This window comes from Malus domestica, chromosome 02, assembly GCF_042453785.1.
Source record: "Malus domestica chromosome 02, GDT2T_hap1".
NCBI lineage: Eukaryota > Viridiplantae > Streptophyta > Magnoliopsida > Rosales > Rosaceae > Malus > Malus domestica.
The window spans coordinates 3432695-3453289 of NC_091662.1; the positions used below are offsets into that span (position 1 = coordinate 3432695).

At 38.7% G+C, this 20595-nt stretch overlaps 1 protein-coding gene across 2 annotated transcripts; it reads right to left on the reverse strand.

Annotated features, from left to right (window-relative positions):
* Positions 1-12801: 12801 nt before the first annotated feature.
* On the reverse strand, positions 12802-18742 carry LOC103426621 (disease resistance protein RPV1-like). 2 transcript variants are annotated; one of them, XM_008364703.4, is made up of 6 exons: positions 18486-18742; positions 16422-17043; positions 15509-16114; positions 14109-15201; positions 13595-13888; positions 12802-13456 (listed from the first exon to the last, which is right to left on the reverse strand). In XM_008364703.4, exons 2-6 carry the CDS (start codon positions 16952-16954, stop codon positions 13061-13063), a joined length of 2922 nt encoding a protein of 973 aa, XP_008362925.2. In that variant the 5' UTR covers positions 16955-17043; positions 18486-18742; the 3' UTR covers positions 12802-13060. The 2 variants fall into 2 exon arrangements, with proteins under 2 accessions (XP_008362925.2, XP_070661982.1); XM_070805881.1 differs by lacking the exon at positions 18486-18742 and having other exon boundaries at positions 16422-17275.
* Positions 18743-20595: the final 1853 nt, after the last annotated feature.

The following is a 20595-nucleotide window of genomic DNA, read 5'->3' on the forward strand; positions in this document are numbered from 1 at the left end:
AGGTCTAAAAGATGGAATTTCACAATACTTATGCGTAAAGTGAGAATTACCCTAAAAAAAATTATTCAAGATGGGGGTGTAAATGATTCCATTTACAAGATTCGAATTTAGGACCAAGACCAACGGATCGTTATATTAAAAAAGTGAGACAGATACAAAATCCCTTGAGGAAAGAACTCAAGACAAACTTAGTAGCTCTACAATGACTACGAGGACAAAAGAAGGTGGATTTTCCTTCATGTCCAGCTTGCAGCTTGTTATTAAATTTTACTATTATTCTATGCTGCATCCAGGTTTTGTGTAGTATTAAGTTTAATTTTATGTCACCTAGTTGTTCACTGATTATTTCTAGTGGTGCATATATATAGTTGTAGATGGGGCAGGTGTAAGGTGGCACACGATAAAACTTGAATCATTTGAATCGAGGGGAAACCAAATTTCTACTCTGTTTTGTCTGTCTCAACGATCACACAAGAAACACATTTGGTTAACTTATTTATTTATTGTAAATGTTCTTCAATTTTTCACTTTGTAATAGTTAGTGTTTGTAGGTTTTAGAATTGAACTAGTGAAGGTGCCCACACGATGCTGCAGGTTGTAAAATCGTATAAAACATGTATGTTGCAGGTTGTAAAATCATATAAAACATGTAGACAGTTCTAAATATATGTACGATGGACAATACTAATTTTTTTTTTTTTAATAAACAATATTATCTGCACTAAGGAGGAGGGGGTAGGCTTAGCCTTACAATGGGCTAGCAATAATGTGGTTCAAATTCGCCTTTGGAGGGAATCGAACCTAAGATCACTCACTTACAAGTGAAGAGGAATACCGCTAGACCGTAGTACTAATGGCGTGTTTACCAATCGGGATTGCAACGTGAAGAAACGGAATTGGATTCTTCCCAAAGTATTCTGGCGTTTACCAACAACTGGGGAATCATAAATCATGTAGGGCCCACCCAATATCGGGAGTCCAGTTCCTTAATATCCCGGAATTGGATTACCTCTATAGAGGTAGTAATTGGACTCCGGGTAGGAGGATACATCAGGAATCAAAATACCCAAAATACCCATTTACTTTTTTACCCAAAATACCCATTTACTTTTTCTGATATTCCTAAAAATACCTCCCACCTTTAGCCCTCCCTCCCCTCCGTATGTTTGTGATCTGCAGTGTGTTTGTGGCCTCATGTGTCCTCCTGAGATTGGATGGGGGTTCTAGATAAACACCCCAGTTGCTGGGTGGGGGTTTTGGATACTGTAGACTAAGGGTTCTGTAATTACAACAACAACAACAACAACAACAAAGCCTTTTCCCACTAAGTGGGGTCGGCTATATGAATCCTAGAACACCATTGCGCTCGGTTTTGTGTCATGTCCTCCGTTAGATCCAAGTACTCTAAGTCTTTTCTTAGAGTCTCTTCCAAAGTTTTCCTAGGTATTCCTCTACCCCTTCGGCCCTGAACCTCTGTCCAGTAGTGACATCTTCGAACCGGAGTGTCAGTGGCTTTCTTTGCACATGTCCAAATCACCGGAACCGATTTTCTCTCATCTTTCCTTCAATTTCGGCTACTCCTACTTTACCTCGGATATCCTCATTCCCAATCTTATCCTTTCTCGTGTGCCCACACATCCCACGAAGCATCCTCATCTTCGCCACACCCATTTTTGTACGTGTTGATGCTTCACCGCCCAACATTCTGTGTCATACAACATCGCTGGCCTTATTGCCGTCCTATAAAATTTTCCCTTGAGCTTCAGTGACCTATGACTGTCACACAACACGCCGGATGCACTCTTACACTTCATCCATCCAACTTGTATTCTATGGTTGAGATCTCTATCTAATTCTCCGTTCTCTTGCACGATAGATCTTAGGTAGCAAAAACGGTCGCTTTTTGTGATCTTCGCTAGATTGCTCCGGTCATTAGTATGGATAAGTATATAAATGGATAGAGATAGGAAAGCGAACACAAGATGTACGTGGTTCACCCAGATTGGCTACGTCCACGGAATAGAGGAGTTCTCATTAATTGTGAAGGGTTTACACAAGTACATAGGTTCAAGCTCTCCTTTAGTGAGTACAAGTGAATGATTTAGTACAAAAGACATTAGGAAATATTGTGGGAGAATGATCTCGTAATCACGAAACTTCTAAGTATCGGAGTGTGGTATCGTCTTGACGTGCCTTATCTGTCTCATAGGTAGATGGGGCATCTTCTCTGGAAGTACTCTTCCTCCATCCCGGGGTGGTATCTTTAACTGGTGGAGATGCACAAGGTAATGTATCAATTTCACTTGAAGCTTACTTGTAGTTTCAGGCTTGGTCAAGCGCGATACAAACCATGTAGTAGGAGTCCCCCAAGTCGCCGAGCTAGGGGATCTGCTGAAAGAGGTGACAGACAAGGTAAGCAATCATAGCTTCGGCTGATTGTTCACAGTCTCCCTATCTTGCAGGCAGCATGAAGGATAAAGAGAAGAAAATGAGAAGATATGATATGGGATACTTTTGCTTTTGAAGAAGTAACTTTCCACAGGCTTATTCTTGAACTGAGCTGGAGGGTTTTCTGGTTTCCTCCAGAGTATAAGGCCGACTGAAGAATTTGAGGGTCAAAACAAGTCCATCAAATCTAGAGTACGTTCGACCCTGCTGATATGGGATACTTTTGCTTTGACAGAGTAATGGATGTATCGGCACGTGTGCTGTTACGCTTGTCTCCACATGCTTCCTTGTATCCTTCTCCCTTGCCCTATCTGTTCCTCAGGCAGATGCGGTATCTTCCCTGGAAGCATAAGATGTTGAAGATGAGTACTCGAGAGTAATGTCAGGTAAGTAATCAGGTAAGGGGTTCCAGGCAGTCAGTTCCTGGCTGGAAGCTTGATTCCAAGTACTGACTGATTGCTCTCTTTCTCCTTGTCTTGCAGGTAAGAACAAGGTCTAAGGAAAAGACAGGGAAAAAGCATGATATGGGATACTCTTGCTTTTAACCCTGATGATATGAGATATTCTTGCTCTAGTATAGCTTGTTTGCAGAGGGATTATCGGGGGGAAAGAAAGCTGAATATTTCGAAAGGCTTCGTTGGGAGTGCCCTCTCAGATATGAGGAATGGTTGAGCATTTTTGCAGGTCTGCATGTCCGTTGGGGATGGAGGTCGACATATATAGGAGTCTCCTTAACAACAAGTAGTAATGCTATTCCTTTACCCTACTTGGTCATAGCACGGTAGTGGGAGCTATCAGCTTCACATGTTTTAACGCTGTCAGAGCACTTTGAAAAAGTGATTTGTGGTATCTGGAAAGCTGATGTTGCGTGTGAAGATTACAGACAGCTTTATCCAAGGAGATCCGGCTCTTGAAGTTGGGAAAGTGTTGCCTCTTCGGTTTTCGAACAAGCAATCCTATCGGGGATCTGGCTCTCGAGATTCAGAGAACGATGCCTCTTCGATTTTTGAGAAAGCAATCATGCTGGGGGTCTGGCTCTCGAGATTCGGAGAGCGGTGTCTCTTCGATTTTTGAGAAAGTAATCATGTTGGGAGTCTGGCTCTCGAGATTCGGAGGGCGGTGCCTCTTCGATTTTGGAGCAAGCAATCTTGTTGGGAGTGTTTTCTCGAATGTGAGTAAAGGTTGGGCATGTTTGCTAGTCTACCTTGCCACGAAGCACAGAGGTTAACACACAGGAACTTTCCAATTATCCAGCAATGGTACTGTTCCTTTACCCTCTTCGATTTTTGAGAAAGTAGTCATGTTGGGAGTCTGGCTCTCGAGATTCGGAGGACGGTGCTTCTTCGATTTTGGAGCAAGCAATCTTGTTGGGAGTGTTTTCTCGAATGTGATTAAAGGTTGGGCATGTTTGCTAGTCTACCTTGCCATGAAGCACAGAGGTTGACACACAGGGACTTTCCAATTATCCAGCAGTGGTACTGTTCCTTTACCCTTATGGGTAATAATATGGTAGCTAGACCTTCAAAATTTATGTGTCTAAACTTTGTTAGTGTTGTTTCTTTGCTATTCTTTTACCCTTCTTGGTCAGAGCGATGTAGTGGGAGCTGCAAGCTTCACGTGTTCAACTTTGGGTTATCTGTGGTATCCATGAGCTACTGTTGCGTGTGGGATGATTGAACAGTAAAACTCATGTGCTTTCTACTTCACCAGAAGTCTTCGACCGAATGCCCATAATTTCCGCAAAGCTGAGTGTGCGTGTGACAGGTGCTGACAAGGCTGGAAAAGTAGGTGCCTCGTCGATTTCTGAGATCGACCCTCGTGGTCTCTGAGCAGCCCAGCTTTTGAGAAAGCAAGCGCCTCTTCGATTTCTGAGATCGGCCTTCGTGGTCTTTGCGCAGCCCAGCTTTTGAGAAAGCAAACGCCTCTTCGATTTCTGAGATCGACCCTCGTGGTATCTGAGCAGCCTTGCTTTTGAGAAAGCAAACGCCTCTTCGATTTCTGAGCAGTCGCCTCTTCGATTTCTAAAGCTCCGTCGAGTGCAGATTTTTATAGGGGCTGGCATTAAGTTCCAAAGCACACTTGAATCTCCACCAGTAGAAGCTCCATTCTTGCACTTCTAAGATCTTGATTTGTCCGACCTCTTCTCTCTTCAACACCTTTGAAAATGTCTGGCCCCTCCGACCGTCGTTTTGACTTGAACCTTGTTGAAGAGGTAGCGCCGCCTTCTCCAGACAACATATGGCGTCCATCATTCGTCTCCCCTACTGGTCCTCTTACCGTGGGGGATTCCGTAATGAAGAATGATATGACCGCTGCGGTGGTGGCCAGGAACCTTCTCACTCCCAAAGATAACAGACTACTTTCCAAACGGTCTGATGAGTTAGCTGTTAAGGATTCTCTGGCTCTCAGTGTTCAGTGTGCAGGTTCTGTGTCTAATATGGCCCAACGCCTATTTGCTCGAACCCGCCAAGTTGAATCATTGGCGGCTGAAGTGATGAGTCTCAAACAGGAGATTAGAGGGCTCAAGCATGAGAATAAACAGTTGCACCGACTCGCACATGACTATGCTACAAACATGAAGAGGAAGCTTGACCAGATGAAGGAATCTGATGGTCAGGTTTTACTTGATCATCAGAGATTTGTGGGTTTATTCCAAAGGCATTTATTGCCTTCATCTTCTGGGGCTGTACCGCGTAATGAAGCTCCAAATGATCAACCTCTGATGCCTCCTCCTTCTAGGGTTCTGTCCAGTACTGAGTCTCCGAATGATCCCCCTCCGGTGCCTTCTCTTTCTGGGGCTCTACCGACTGCTGAGACTTCTCCTAAGCAACCTTTGTGAAGGCTCCCTCTTGTTTGTTTATTTTGACTTATGTATATGTACATATTTGTAGCTTATCGGGGATATCAATAAATAAGCTTTCCTTCATTTCAACGTATTGTGTTAAATACACCAAAGCCTTCTTCGCTAAGTTCTTTGAATTTTCTTTTGTTGAAGCTTTGTGAGTGTAGCATGTAGGTTGAGGTAGTGTTCCCTTAATTTCCTGAGTGAGGAAAACTTCTCGGTTGGAGACTTGGAAAATCCAAGTCACTGAGTGGGATCGGCTATATGGATCTTAGAACGCCATTGTGCTCGGTCCTGTGTCATGTCCTTCGTTAGATCCAAGTACTCTAAGTCTTTTCTTAGAGTCTCTTCCAAAGTTTTCCTAGGTCTTCCTCTACCCCTTCGGCCCTGAACCTCTGTCCCATAGTCGCATCTTCTAATCGGAGCGTCAGTAGGCCTTCTTTGCACATGTCCAAACCACCGTAACCGATTTTCTCTCATCTTTCCTTCAATTTCGGCTACTCCTACTTTACCCCGGATATCCTCATTCCTAATCTTATCCTTTCTCGTGTGCCCACACATCCAACGAAGCATCCTCATCTCCGCTACACCCATTTTGTGTACGTGTTGATGCTTCACCGCCCAACATTCTGTGCCATACAGCATCGCCGGCCTTATTGCCGTCCTATAAAATTTTCCCTTGAGCTTCAGTGGCATACGGCGGTCACACAACACGCCGGATGCACTCTTCCACTTCATCCATCCAACTTGTATTCTATGGTTGAGATCTCCATCTAATTCTCTGTTCTTTTGCAAGATAGATCCTAGGTAACGAAAACAGTCGCTCTTTGGTATTTCTTGATCTCCGATCCTCACCCCTAACTCATTTTGACCTCCATTTGCACTGAACTTGCACTCCATATATTCTGTCTTTGATCGGCTTAGGCGAAGACCTTTAGATTCCAACTCTTCTCTCCAAAGGTTAAGCTTTGCATTTACCCCTTCCTGAGTTTCATCTATCAACACTATATCGTCTGCAAAAAGCATACACCAAGGAATATCATCTTGAATATGTCCTGTTAACTCATCCATTACCAACGCAAAAAGATAAGGACTTAAGGATGAGCCTTGATGTAATCCTACAGTTATGGGAAAGCTTTCAGTTTGTCCTTCATGAGTTCTTACGGCAGTCTTTGCTCCTTCATACATATCCTTTATAGCTTGGATATATGCTACTCGTACTCCTTTCTTCTCTAGAATCCTCCAAAGAATGTCTCTTGGGACCCTATCATACGCTTTCTCCAAATCTATAAAGATCATGTGTAAATCCTTTTTCCCATCTCTATATCTTTCCATCAATCTTCGTAAGAGATAGATTGCCTCCATGGTTGAGCGCCCTGGCATGAACCCGAATTGGTTGTCCGAAACCCGTGTCTCTTGCCTCAATCTATGCTCAATGACTCTCTCCCAGAGCTTCATTGTATGACTCATTAGCTTAATACCCCTATAGTTCATGCAATTTTGTACGTCGCCCTTATTCTTGTAAATAGGCACCAAAGTGCTCGTTCGCCACTCATTTGGCATCTTCTTCGTTTTCAAAATCCTATTGAAAAGGTCAGTGAGCCATGTTATACCTGTCTCTCCCAAAACTTTCCACACTTCGATTGGTATATCGTCTGGGCCTATTGCTTTTCTATGCTTCATCTTCTTCAAAGCTACAACCACTTCTTCCTTCCGGATTCGACGATAAAAAGAGTAGTTTCTACACTCTTATGAGTTACTCAACTCCCCTAAAGAAGCACTCATTTCATGTCCTTCATTGAAAAGATTATGAAAATAACCTCTCCATCTGTCTTTAACCGCGTTCTCTGTAGCAAGAACCTTTCCATCCTCATCCTTGATGCACCTCACTTGGTTTAGGTCCCTTGTCTTCTTTTCCCTTGCTCTAGCTAGTTTATAGATATCCAACTCTCCTTCTTTGGTATCTAGTCGTTTATACATATCGTCGTAAGCCGCTAACTTAGCTTCTCTCACAGCTTTCTTCGCCTCTTGCTTCGCTTTTCTATACCTTTCACCATTTTCATCGGTCTTATCCTTGTATAAGGCTTTACAACATTCCTTCTTAGCCTTCACCTTTGTTTGTACCTCCTCATTCCACCACCAAGATTCCTTTTGGTGTGGGGCAAAGCCCTTGGACTCTCCTAATACCTCTTTTGCTACTTTTCGGATACAACTAGCCATGGAATCCCACATTTGGCTAGCTTCCCCATCTCTATCCCACACACACTGGGTGATTACTTTCTCTTTGAAAATGGCTTGTTTTTCTTCTTTTAGATTCCACCATCTAGTCCTTGGACACTTCCAAGTCTTGTTCTTTTGTCTCACTCTTTTGATATGTACATCCATCACCAACAAGCGATGTTGATTAGCCACGTTCTCTCCTGGTATAACTTTGCAATCCTTACAAGTTATACGATCCCCTTTCCTCATTAGAAGAAAATCTATTTGTGTTTTTGACGACCCACTCTTGTAGGTGATCACATGTTCTTCTCTCTTCTTAAAGAAGGTGTTGGCTAAGAAGATATCATATGCCATTGCAAAATCCAAAATAGCTTCCCCATCCTCGTTTCTCTCCCCAAAACCATGGCCACCATGAAAACCTCCATAGTTGCCTGTCTCCCTGCCCACGTGTCCATTTAAATCTCCTCCTATAAATAACTTCTCCGTCTGAGCAGTTCCTTGCACCAAGTCTCCAAGGTCTTCCCAAAATTTCTCCTTCGAACTCGTATCCAACCCTACTTGAGGTGCGTACGCACTAATCACATTGATAAGTTCTTGTCCTATTACAATCTTGATTGCCATGATTCTATCTCCTACCCTCTTGACATCTACAACATCTTGTGTCAAGGTCTTGTCCACGATGATGCCAACACCGTTTCTCGTTCTATTTGTGCCCGAATACCAAAGTTTAAACCCTGAGTTTTCTAGATCCTTTGCCTTACTACCAACCCACTTAGTTTCTTGTAGACACATAATATTTATCCTTCTCCTCACCATAACTTCCACTACTTCCATAGATTTTCCCGTTAAGGTTCCTATATTCCACGTTCCTAAACGCATTTTGCTCTCTTGAACTCTACCCTTCTGTCCTAGCTTCTTCACCCTCCCCCGTCTAATAGGATCAAAGTACTTCTTTTGTGTGTCCCGTGTAAAGTTGATAGTTCCTCTCCTATTTGTTTTTTACGTTTTTGTTATTTATCCTATTTGGTTTTTATAAGGAAAACAATCAAATACATTGAAAAAATAAAATAGCAAAATTAAACACGCATCAATTAGCCTAGGGGCATTTTAGTAATGACATTAGCTTTCATTCCAATTTATGTGAGTTAGTAAACAGTTTATGTAATTCAACAACATTTATACTCCGATTCCTGATATTTTTAGTAAACAGATTCAACAGGAATCCAATTCTGATTTCTCCTCAATCCAATTCCTCCTCAATTTAATTCCTCCTCAATCAAATTCATCTATTTTGATTACGGTTACATAAACGCACCATAAGTGACGATGGACAATACTATTGATAAGGGGGAATGAACTGCTTATTGTAAAAAGTATTTTAGCAACCTTTATACAACAAATTAGTTAACCAATAAACTTTTCAAAAGTTGGTCTCAGTACAAAAGCATGATCTCACATCCTAGTTGTTCATCCCCATAAATGCTGTAAAATAGCAAGACTTCCTTCTTTTATTGCATTTCAAAACTTCCTTCTTTCTCTTTTTTCTTCTTGTGTAGTTGTTTTCATTGCTCTATTACAAATTGGAAGAAATGGAAGTTGTCAACGTAAATAAGTGACAGTTTTAATAAAAATGAGAAAACAAAATATATGTATGGTTTAAGAATGAAAATAAGTTTAAACCTCAAAGTACCGCTGTCTATTCGAATACTTAGGAATCAATCTGCTAAATTAAAATAAACCTCTAGATAGTTTATAGTACTAACCAAACATTTTATTTTGTCTACTTGCTTTCACTTTCAATTCGGATCAAAATTAGGAGAGAGTTGTTAGGATAATGGTGAACGAAATAGACTATTTAAAGTTGAATTCCTTCACTGCGGCCCGGGAAGGTGCAGTGGAAGAGAGAGAGACAAAGAGAGGAAAAGTGGAAAGAAACGAACACTAAAAGGTAAAGACTATCCATAAGATTATAACAATGACTGTTTGGATGTGACTAAGCTATTCAACTATCAATAATGTATTATTTTAGGTTGAAATTTGGAAGCATATGAGAAGTAGCATGGCAACAACCACATAATAATTCCTTTCAATATAAGCCTGGTATCCCGTCATTTAAAGCCGCGTGGAGGTGGCCCGTGAAACCATTGTGTGTGTCTACACCGCTGAAGCTCAAGAACACGTAATTCCAAAGTTTTGACTTGGAGGAGGATGAAGATGAGGCTTCGTGGGCGGTCATTGTATTCACTATTTAGCAGTGCAGTGGTTGTGATTGTGTTTCTGTTCAGATCAAGATCCTTCGGTCAACAAAAACAAAAGTTTATAATATAATAATGTTCGTATATGGACTTGAGAAACGACATATAGCCAGGCAGAAGGGACTATCAATAATGCATTATTTTATGCTTAGCATTGTTTTATGTTAAAATTTTGAAGTATTTGGGACGTAACGTGGCAACAACCACATAAACAAAAGTGATTAGAAAAAAAATCCAAATGTGGAAGATAATTAAAAACAATTATTCAAGATAGGCGACAAATGATTAAGTCATCTACTTCTAACTTAAGACAACAATTTATTGAATCGTTATATTAACCATTAAGTGGTGTTCTATTATAATACACGTAAGTGGACCACTTTTAGGCTCCACTGCTAAAAACTATTGCAAAATGCGTTATTTTATGTTGGAATTTGGAAGCATTTGAGAAGTAGCATGGCAACAACCACATAATAAGCAAAAGTGATTAGAGAAAAGACCCAAATATAAAAGGATAATTAAAAGCAATTATTTAAGAGGGTGATGATGAGTCGATATTATTATATATTTTTGCCTTAATTTTAGTTATAATATATTGGTTATTTTGAGAAAATTTAGATACTTTACTCTATATTTCAACTGTAGGACATGTGGATCTACTTTGAGCAAAAAAACGATGAAATGAAGGAATTTTGGAGTAATTCCAAATAGAGTGGATTTGTGAGTTTTTGAAGATGATTGAGTCAAATGGGGCATTAGTTGAGTGTAATAGATTACTTGAGTTCAATAAATTAATTTTCCTGGTGGTTTCTCCCTAAGCTTGGGCCATCGTACTTCTTTCTATGCGGAGCTCCATGCTGTCATCCTTGCTGTCGAATTGGCCCACGCGCGGGGCTGGCAAAATTTATGGCTTGAAAGCGACTCTTCTAGTGTAATATCATGTTTTGCTTCTGGATCTTTCTCTCCCCCTTGGTCACTCCAGACACGCTGGAACAATTGTACTCTCCATTTGCAGAACATGGTTTTTCGTTGCTCTCATATTTTTTGAGAAGGGAATGTTGTTGCTGACAAATTAGCCAATTTAGGGCTTCTATCATCTTCACTTGTTTGGCATTCCGCTCCCCCTATAGAGATCCTTCCTCCTCTGCACTCAGATTTCTTGGGCATGCCAACCTACAGGTTTGTCTCCTCTTCTTGATGTGTGTTCTCCTTTCTTTTCCTAACCTTTTTGGATTCCCTTTTGTTTTGCAGCTTGTCTTGCAGGTTATTACCTTTTAGGTTTTTAGAGGGGTTTGGGCTTATGTCCGCCCAGTCTTTTCCTTGTATTTTCTTTTCCAAGAGGGGTACGGTCTATGTCCCCCCCTCTTTTGTATTTCCTTTCTCAAAAGGGGTAAGGTGCATGTCCCCCCCTTTTTTGTATTTCTTTTCTCTTGTTCTATGAGGGGTTAGGTTTATGTCCCCCCTGTCTAGGTGTATCTTCTTTTTTCTTATCAATAAATTTCCCTCGTACCGCCGAGGTTCTCCAAAAAAAATAAAAAAATAAAAATTAATTTTCCTAGATTTTGTAATAAATTAATTGGAGTGGATTTGTGAGTCTTTGCTCAGGCCAAGAGAGTCAGGTGTGTGTCCGGATGAATGTGGCCTCAGCAAGTAGATGAATGATCAGGAGACAAAGAAATTGTTTGATGCCACAATTCTCTATGAGAGTGTTGGAACTCTTTGTCATTTTAAATATGCTTTTGGAGGCCTTGAGTAGACATTTGCCTCTTTTAAACGAGTTAGTTGTTAGTGTCAAGCATACCACTGTTGGTTTAGATCAACAGAAAGATTGTAAAATGTTATTGTTAGATTGTGAACTTGCACCATAAGTAAATTGAGTTTTTTAATCAAAGGACTTTGCCATAGATATGTTAAATCTATGTTAAGTTCTTTTTTGTGCCTTGTTGTTAAGGACTTTGTATATACAATTTTTTGTTATACCAAGTTATTATCACAAACCGATTGAATATTGGTAGTGGTTGCGCTGCAGCAAGTCAAGCTCCTTCAGTCAACAAAAACAAAAGTTTATAATATAATAATGTTGGTGTATGGACTTGAGAAACGATATAGCGTTTGTTGGGAAGAAGAGAAAAGAAATGAACACGAAAGGACAAAGACTATGCAATAGATTATAACTTGACTTCTTGGCTGTGATTACAACTATTCACCTAATTCAACTATCAATACGTATAAAATATGATATGATTATATATGTAAGTAACGACCCTAAACCTTATTGGATCTAATTAACTAAGGTAATAAGTAATCTTATTAGACAGTTGGATTCCTTAGCAAGTGGTTAACTATGTTTTAAAGTTTAGAAGTAAGTAGTAATTAAGTAGTTGTGATTAATATCTTAAGATTTTTTTCATCAATTGTAATCTATATTCTTTTAACACTCATCACTTGTTAGTAATTTGTGCTTTGGCAAGTTTACTGCAGGATGGATTAAGGGGAGAGGCTTCTTTTAGATATTTTGTATGAAATATTGGAGAGATATATTTGTGGAGTAAAAAATATTCAAAAAGGTTCTGGAGCTGACACATGACTTTTAATCACAATTAATTAGAATGCCTCTTATTAATTTGGCAAGGTTCACATCCGTTCCACGTACAGTTTAACCACTACTAATGTTGTATTAAGTTTAGTTTTATGTCACGTAGTTGCGGGGAAGGGGTCAAGAGGAGGCCGATGTTTTTACACTTGGATTTGTTCACTGATTATTTCTAGTGGTGCATATATAGTTGAAGATGGGGCAGGTGTAAGGTGGCACAATAAAACTAGAATCATTTCAATCAAGGAAAAGCAAACTTCTGCTAATTTTTTTCTATATCAACGATCACACAAGAAATGCATTTAGTTAACTTATTTAGTTATTTATTTATTATAAATGTTCAACATTTTTTTACTTTGTAATAGTTAGTGTTTCTTGGTTTTTGAATTGAACTAGCGAGGGTGCCCGGGTGCTGATGCATGTTATAAAATCGTATAAAAACATGTAGAAAGTTTTAAATATATGTGATAGACAATACCATTTACATACACGTGAAAATCTATTTACAACCCTATTTACAATAATAAAAAAGAAAAGAAAGTAGGTGTCTAAGAGGGGAATGAACTGCTTATTGTAAAAAGTATTTTAGCAACCCTTATACAACAGATTAGTTAACCAATCAACTTTTCAAAAATTAGTCTCAGTATAAAAGCATGTGATCTCACATCCCTGGTTGCTCATCCCCAAGTGGAAGGGTGTTCTCTAGCCAGACCTTAGAGAGAAACGAGTGAGTTTCTTCAACCTCGCTATGGAAGCTGGTACTTGTTTTATGGATGTATTCTCTGCTTCAAGTATTCTCAATGATACCATCTCCCCTAAATCCTCATGCAGTTCTCTCAATTTTGAACATCCATTAAGACAAAGAATCTCAACAGATTTGGACTTAAAGAAATCCCTCGGAAGAGAACTAAGACTGCAACAGTTTCTAAGGTTTACCAAAGAGAGTCTTTTAAGATGACCAATGGAGGGGTGAATCTCAGACAAACTCTCACAGCCTTCCATTATCAACTCTTCAAGATTTGGGACTTGTGAAAAGTCTGGTGATTCTTCCAAGTCAAGGGAATGACTGAGATTAATGATTTTCAACTTTTGAAGCGACTGTTGCAGAAAACGAAAGGAAATTGAAATTAATATCCAAAAGGAAGATCTCATAAAAAAATTTAAAAATAATAATAATAAAGGAAATCCATAAAAGAATAGTAGAAACAGAACATCATCATTTGTAATTGATTGTACCTTGGAGCCCTCCCAAACTTGTACAAGATTGCTTGACTGCATGTCTAAAACAACTAGCTTCGGTTGATTAAAAAAGTCATCTGGTATGGACTGCAAAAGGAATCCACGCCAGCACAACCATATTAACTCTTTGGGAAGATGTTTGTATTCTCCAGTGAACTGAACGTATCTGAGGTGAAGCAATCTCAGTTTCTTCATACTGGCAAATGCTTCTGTACTGAAACTAGGCATGTCACAGGTTTGAAACCAATGATCAGAGAAATCCAGAGCAAGTCCTTCAACTTCTCCAGTTCCCTGTTTAAATGTATTATTATTCATTAGGCAAAATCACGTATGGTGAATATAAATATATATATATATATATGCAGGTACTATTGTTGGCTAATTGAGCCCTCCTTGTGCAACCGCATATATTTACACATGAATGTTGTTAAATGTATAATAGAGATATGTGGGTTACATGTATGATTTTCTATGATGAATTAATCCAAAATTTAATTGGGAATGTACTTACAGATTTATTTGTTAATACATCGGTGATCTCTTGAGGATTCCACAACCTACTCCATTTTCCAGGGTAACCCGGGAATTTTTCAGAAATGATTACTCTGGCCATTTCTTGAACCAAATCATGCATATTCAACTCGTTGTGTTCAACGGTTACAAGACCTCGTTCACGGAGGACCCTGATTCCTGTTGTTGCAAAAAATCCACATCCATCTAATACTTTTGTGACATAGTCCTTGTCCCATCCAATAAAGAAACAAGATATGTCAAGAAATATAGCCTTCTGTGTATCATCTAGCCCTTCGATGCTTAATCTGAATTGTTTTTTTATTTCTTCACCTGGAGATCTTTCTAATTTCTCCAATTCATTTTTCCACTCTGCTATGGCTCTTTTAAACAAGAAAGAACCTAAAACTGTAAGGGTTAGTGGCAAACCTCCACAGTAAGAAACCACCTTTCTTGAGAGTTCAAGATATCCTTCAGGAGGCCTACTATTTCCAAAGGCATGCCAGCTAAAAAGCTCCAGAGCTTCATCTTCATTCATTTCCTGAAGCAGATATGTCTTGTCCACATTCTTTAGTAAATGTTTATATCTTGTCGTTATGATAATTCTACTTCCTGGACCAAACCAATCGCGATTTCCAGCTATTGCATTCAGTTGTTCCACTTCATCTATGTCGTCCATGATGACAAGTACCTTTCTATGTCGAAATCCTTGTTTTATCAGACTGGTACCTTCAGCAACACTGCTTACATGAGAATTCTGTTTCAAGATGTTAGAAACTAGTGTTTTTTGCAAATAAACCAGACCATGTTTACTTGTATTGTCCCTAATATCGGCAAGGAAACTTTTGAATTGGAACATAGGATGAATTTCGTTATAAATGGCTTTGGCAACTGTTGTTTTACCCAATCCACCCTTTCCCCAAATTCCAACCATGACAACATCATCTAATCCACCACTTGAAAGATAAGTGATAATATCTTGAATCTGAGAATTGATTCCAACTTGGTGTTTGGCCACATGTAATTTTTCTGTGCTCAGAAGCCAATTCGTAATAATATTGTCAACAATTTCTCTAATAAGCATTGCTTCACGCCTGAAAATTGAATTTGTAAGCATTAGTGAGACTCAATGAAGGCTCAGTAGGAGTTATCAGTACATAAACAATTTCATTTCCATCTTTCCTTCATATATGTAGTTGTATACTAACAAGCTAGTATGTGATTTTGTGACAAACCTGACTAAAAGAAACAAAGTCATTCATTGACATATAAAAGTTAGGTGTATTAAATAAACTCCAATTACGGTTTAGGTTTTTTATCAGAGATTAAGGTGTATAAATTAATTAATCATGTTAATTAGAGTAATACAACTTAAATCATGAAGAGCAGCTGAATGATTACCCAGTGTCAGTGATTTGAAAATGGTGACCAGATAAATTTGCAGCTTCTGTAAGAGCGTTTCTCCACTGCCTTACCCTTTCTCGTTTAGCTTCACGTTTCTTGTCATCTTTTTCTTCAAGGATGACCTCTTCGTGCTTCTGAAATGCTTGGGCTAAATCTCCCTTTTGATTCCTGACATCGGAAGGATCAACATAATAGAATATTGGCAAAACATGTCCCCCCAGATTGGATCTGCACTCCATGATCTTCACCAGCTCGTCAAGACACCAACTCGAATCCGCATAACTCTTTGAGAAGACAACAACAAAGATCCTCGAATCTTCGATTACCCGGAACAGTGCATTTCCTATTTCTTCCCCTGTATTTAAATCGTCCTCATCGATAAAAGCCCGGTATCCTCTGTCTGTTAATGCCGTGTGGAGGAGGCCTGCGAAGCCATTGCGCGTGTCTACACCGCTAAAGCTCAAGAACATGTCGTACTTCCAAAGTTTTGACATGCGAGAATTGATTCCAACTTGGTGTTTGGCCACATGTAATTTTTCCGTGCTCGGAAGCCAATTCGTAATAATCTTATCAACAATTTCTCTAATAAGCTTTGCTTCGTGCCTGAAAATTGAATTCGTAAGCATTAGTGAGACTCAATGAAGGCTCAGTAGGAGCTATCAGTACATAAACAATTTCATTTCCTTCTTTCCTTCATATATATAGTTATATACTAACAACCTAGTATGTGATTTTGTATCGAACCTGACTAAACGAAACAAAGTCATTCATTGACATATAAAAGTTAGGTGTATTAATTAAACTCCAATTACGGTTTAGGTTTTTTATGAGACATTAAGGTGTATAAATTAATTAATCATGTTAATTAGAGTAATACAACTTAAATCATGAAAAGCAGCTGAATGATTACCCAGTGCCAGTGATTTGAAAATGGTGACCAGACAAATCTGCAGCTTCTGTAAGAGCGTTTCTCCACTGCCTTACCCTTTCTCGTTTAGCTTCACGTTCCTTGTCATCTTTTTCTTCTCGGATGACCTCTTCGTGCTTCTGAAATGCTTGGGCTAAATCTCCCTTTTGATTCCTGACATCGGAAGGATCAACATAATAGAATATTGGCAAAACATGTCCCCCCAGATTGGATCTGCACTCCATGATCTTCACCAGCTCGTCAAGACACCAACTCGAATCCACATAATTCTTTGAGAAGACAACAACAAAGATCCTCGACTCTTCCATTACCCGGAACAGTGCATTTCCTATTTCTTCCCCTGTATTTAGATCGTCCTCATCGATAAAAGCCTGGTATCCTCTGTCTGTTAATGCCGCGTAGAGGTGGCCTGTGAAGCCACTGCGCGTGTCTACACCGCTAAAGCTCAAGAACACGTCGTACTTCCAAAGTTTTGACTTGGAGGAGGATGAAGATGAGGCTTCGTGGGCTGTCATGGTGGTAACCACCGTTATGGCTCTGCAGTGGTTCAGATCACGACTGAATAAATCGTAGTGGTTGTGTTTGTGTTGCCGAACGGATGATACTGAAGCACCAAAGCCAAGTCAACCTTTCTTTAGTCCCCAAAAACAGAAGTTTTAAACATAATATAACAATGTTAGGATATGGACTTCAGAAACGACATAGTGCCAGCCGGGAAGGTGCAGTGAAGGAGAAAGAGAGAGGAAAAGAGGAAATAAGGGAACAGACAAAAGACTATCCAGAATATTCTTAATTTCAACTATCAATAATGCATTATTTTAACAGATTATAACAATGAGTCCTTTGGCCGTGATTACAGCTATTTAACTAACAATATGTATAAAAATATGATATGGTTATATATGCAAGTAAAACCCCAAATTAAAAAAAATATATATATATATATATATGTGTGCGCGCGCAAGTAAGGACCCCAAATCTTATTGGAGCTAATTAACTAATGTAATTAATAATCTTATTAGACGGTTGGATTCCTTAGCAAGTGGTTTAGGGCTGGGCACGGGCGGGCTGGGTTTAAATTTGGAGAGACCGGACCGGACCTGTTTTAAAATGTAACCGGGGGGCCGGTATAAGAAATTTGAACTTGGCTGGTTCGGAGCGGGTCAATGGACCTTTTTTTTTTTTTTGGGAATAAAAAAAGCAGTTTTAACAATTTATTACTCTTGCAGAAGAAACCTCCTTGATTACAAAGTTTCGTTTCCATATATAGCTATATATAAGTATATTTACAGCCATCTACCCTTACATATATCGTTGGCCAGAAAAAACCAAAATTACTGATTGACGTTTATGATCTTTAAACGAATTCATGATATGGACTGAGATTAATCACCAATTGATTCATGTAAACATCTGCAAAGAGATGCCAAACAATAAGACAGCATGAGGAGGGACTGGGAAGAGAAACCATATAGCTTTTTGGAAATTCAAAACTTTGAGCCTTGTAAACAGAGTCTCCAAATATAGTCTTACAAATAGTTTTCACTATCAATAAAATACTCAGCTTACTTTCAAGGTTGTAGATTCAAAGCAGAGATTGCACATTGCACAAGTTGCTGAACAATAAATAAATTTCCATTCGAAGCAGAGATTGCACATTGCACAGGTTGAAGATCGTTGCAAGGTGTTGTACATTTGTAGATTTGGACAATAAATAAATTCCTATTCAATGCTATACAACAAGTATGCAAGTTTGAACAATACATAAATTCCCAATTCAAATTTCAAACATTATGGAATGCCCAATAGGTACGGTATGAACATTTAAATCCCTAAATTCCAAATTCCCAATTTCTACGAAGGAAAATTTATGGATTGTGTTTGGGGCATGAAGAACTGGTCAATAGACTGAGAGATTGTAGAAAACCCTAACTCTCAAATCTGAAAATTGATCAGAGAGATTCAGAGATTGCAGATAACCATAAATCCCTAAATCCAAAAAATTAACCAGAGAGTTAAAAATTAAGAGTTCCGAAATTACATTACCTTAATTTGGAAGGAGATGAGATGAACGTGGTGGTCTCAATTCGGAGAGATGATGGTGATGGTGGTTGTTGATGGTTACCGCCACTGACATTTCGCCAGAAAGAGGGAGACGAAGACGAAGTCGAAGGCTGTGGAGTAACTGGAGTCTGAGATGTTGGTTGTCGATGGATGGCTACTGTCGAGGACTTAACTAGAGCTCGAGTCCCCGCCCCGTTTTGTATTTTGAAATTGGGAGTTTTAACAAAATAATTTTGGTACCGTTCATTTTTAATGAAAAATCATATTTATAACATTTCTCTGGTACTATTCACTATACATTTAAAAATGACTTTTCATTAAAAATGAAGTTTTTTTAAATTTTTCGTTAGTTTCCCTTTTGAAATTTTGTACACGTCCCGATCTGCGGGTACCCGTCCTGACCCGCGGGTACAGAACCCGTTTATCCTCCCCTTAAGTGGTTAACTATTTTTTTTAGTTTACAAGTGAAGCCGTAATTTATTAGTTGTGATTAGCATCTTTTTAAGATTTTTTCTCATCAATTGTAATCTATAATTTTGGAGGAGGACGAAAAGAAGGTTCCGTGGGCTGTCAAGGGGATATCCACCGTTATGGCACTGCAATGGTTTAGAAGCTCACCGGAGTTTCTAAAACTCGTTGGAAACACTGGGTTTTGGCTGATTTTCTACACATTTTTTCAATCGTCATAACTTTCTCATTTCTCAACCAAATTGAATGATCCAAGAAAGAAAATCATACCTCGAAACGAGACGAACAAATTGATACATGTCATAACGGTTAACCAGTCGAAGTTTGGCCGGAAAGTCGTGGACTTTACGAGCTTCAATCCTGACGATTGAGAAGGAAGTTCGAGGCGAGGCTGGGTGTTCTGGGCTCGTGAGGACGAGACAAAGCTGGTGGTCTCCTTGGTTTGGGCGGTGGTGGACGTAAACTATGTGCACCGTGTATGCACAGTGAGAGTGGAGAGATAGTGCACAAGCTGGCCTAGGCCCAATGCGAGCTGGGTGATTGTTCGGGGCCATAAAAAATTGGGGGCACCAAAGTTATTAGAGTGATATATTCATATATGTTTTCGTAAGAGTATAAATTTATAAAATTTGTTTAAATGACCAAGAAGTTAAACTAAACCAATTGGTTTCTCTTCTTTAAAATTAAGGAGGCCTCGGGTTCAAAACGTTATAGCATCTCCAAATGAGACGTCAAATTCAAAACATCAAATTTCAATTTGATTGCTGACTTGGCAATTTAACATATTGTCGATATTTTTCTTCCACCCGATATGCCAAAATTTATTACTTTATTTATGTTTTTTTATAACAAAAATAATAAAAGTTGGGTTGTTGTTGGTTTAAAAATAATAAAAATAATACTTAAATATGCAAGATTTAACGTAAGGCAAGTGGAATGCCTTTGGAAATAGCAAAAATCATATTTGAAGGCAGCTTCAAATTTGATATCTCTTTGTCCATGTCAACTTAGCCTTATTTTTTATGTAGCTTTGACATCTCGGTTGGAGTAAACGGTATGTCATTTGTTATTGTTATATGTCTATGTGACATTTTTAACATCTCCTTTGGAGATGGTCTTATGTGTGTTTATTAACTTTCCAAATTTTACGAATTCTTTTCACAAGAGTATAGATTTATAAAATTTGGTTAAATGATCAAGAAGTTTAACTAGAAGCGGTGGTTTATGTTATTTAAAAATAACGAGATGTTCTGAGTTCAAAACACTATGTGTGTTTTTTTACTTTCCTGTTTTTATGAATTTCTTTTCAAAAGAGTATAAATTTATAAAATTTGATTAAATGATCAAGATTTTTGGTTAGAAGCAATGATTGTTATTGTTTAATAGTAATGAAAGGTCTAGAGTTTGAAATGCTATGTGCTTTTTTATTCTTTCCAATAGAAGGGAAATGAAACTCATCATCTATCTACTTGTAAGTCTGAAGTGTTTTTTTGTTTCATTCTCTCAATACAATATTTTTTTTTCTTAATTATTGAGTTTGAAGTACTTTTCTAAGTATAATTTTATCGAAGTTTTACGTGTGAAAACAAATCATTTTTCTTCTATGAAGTTAGGGCACATTTTT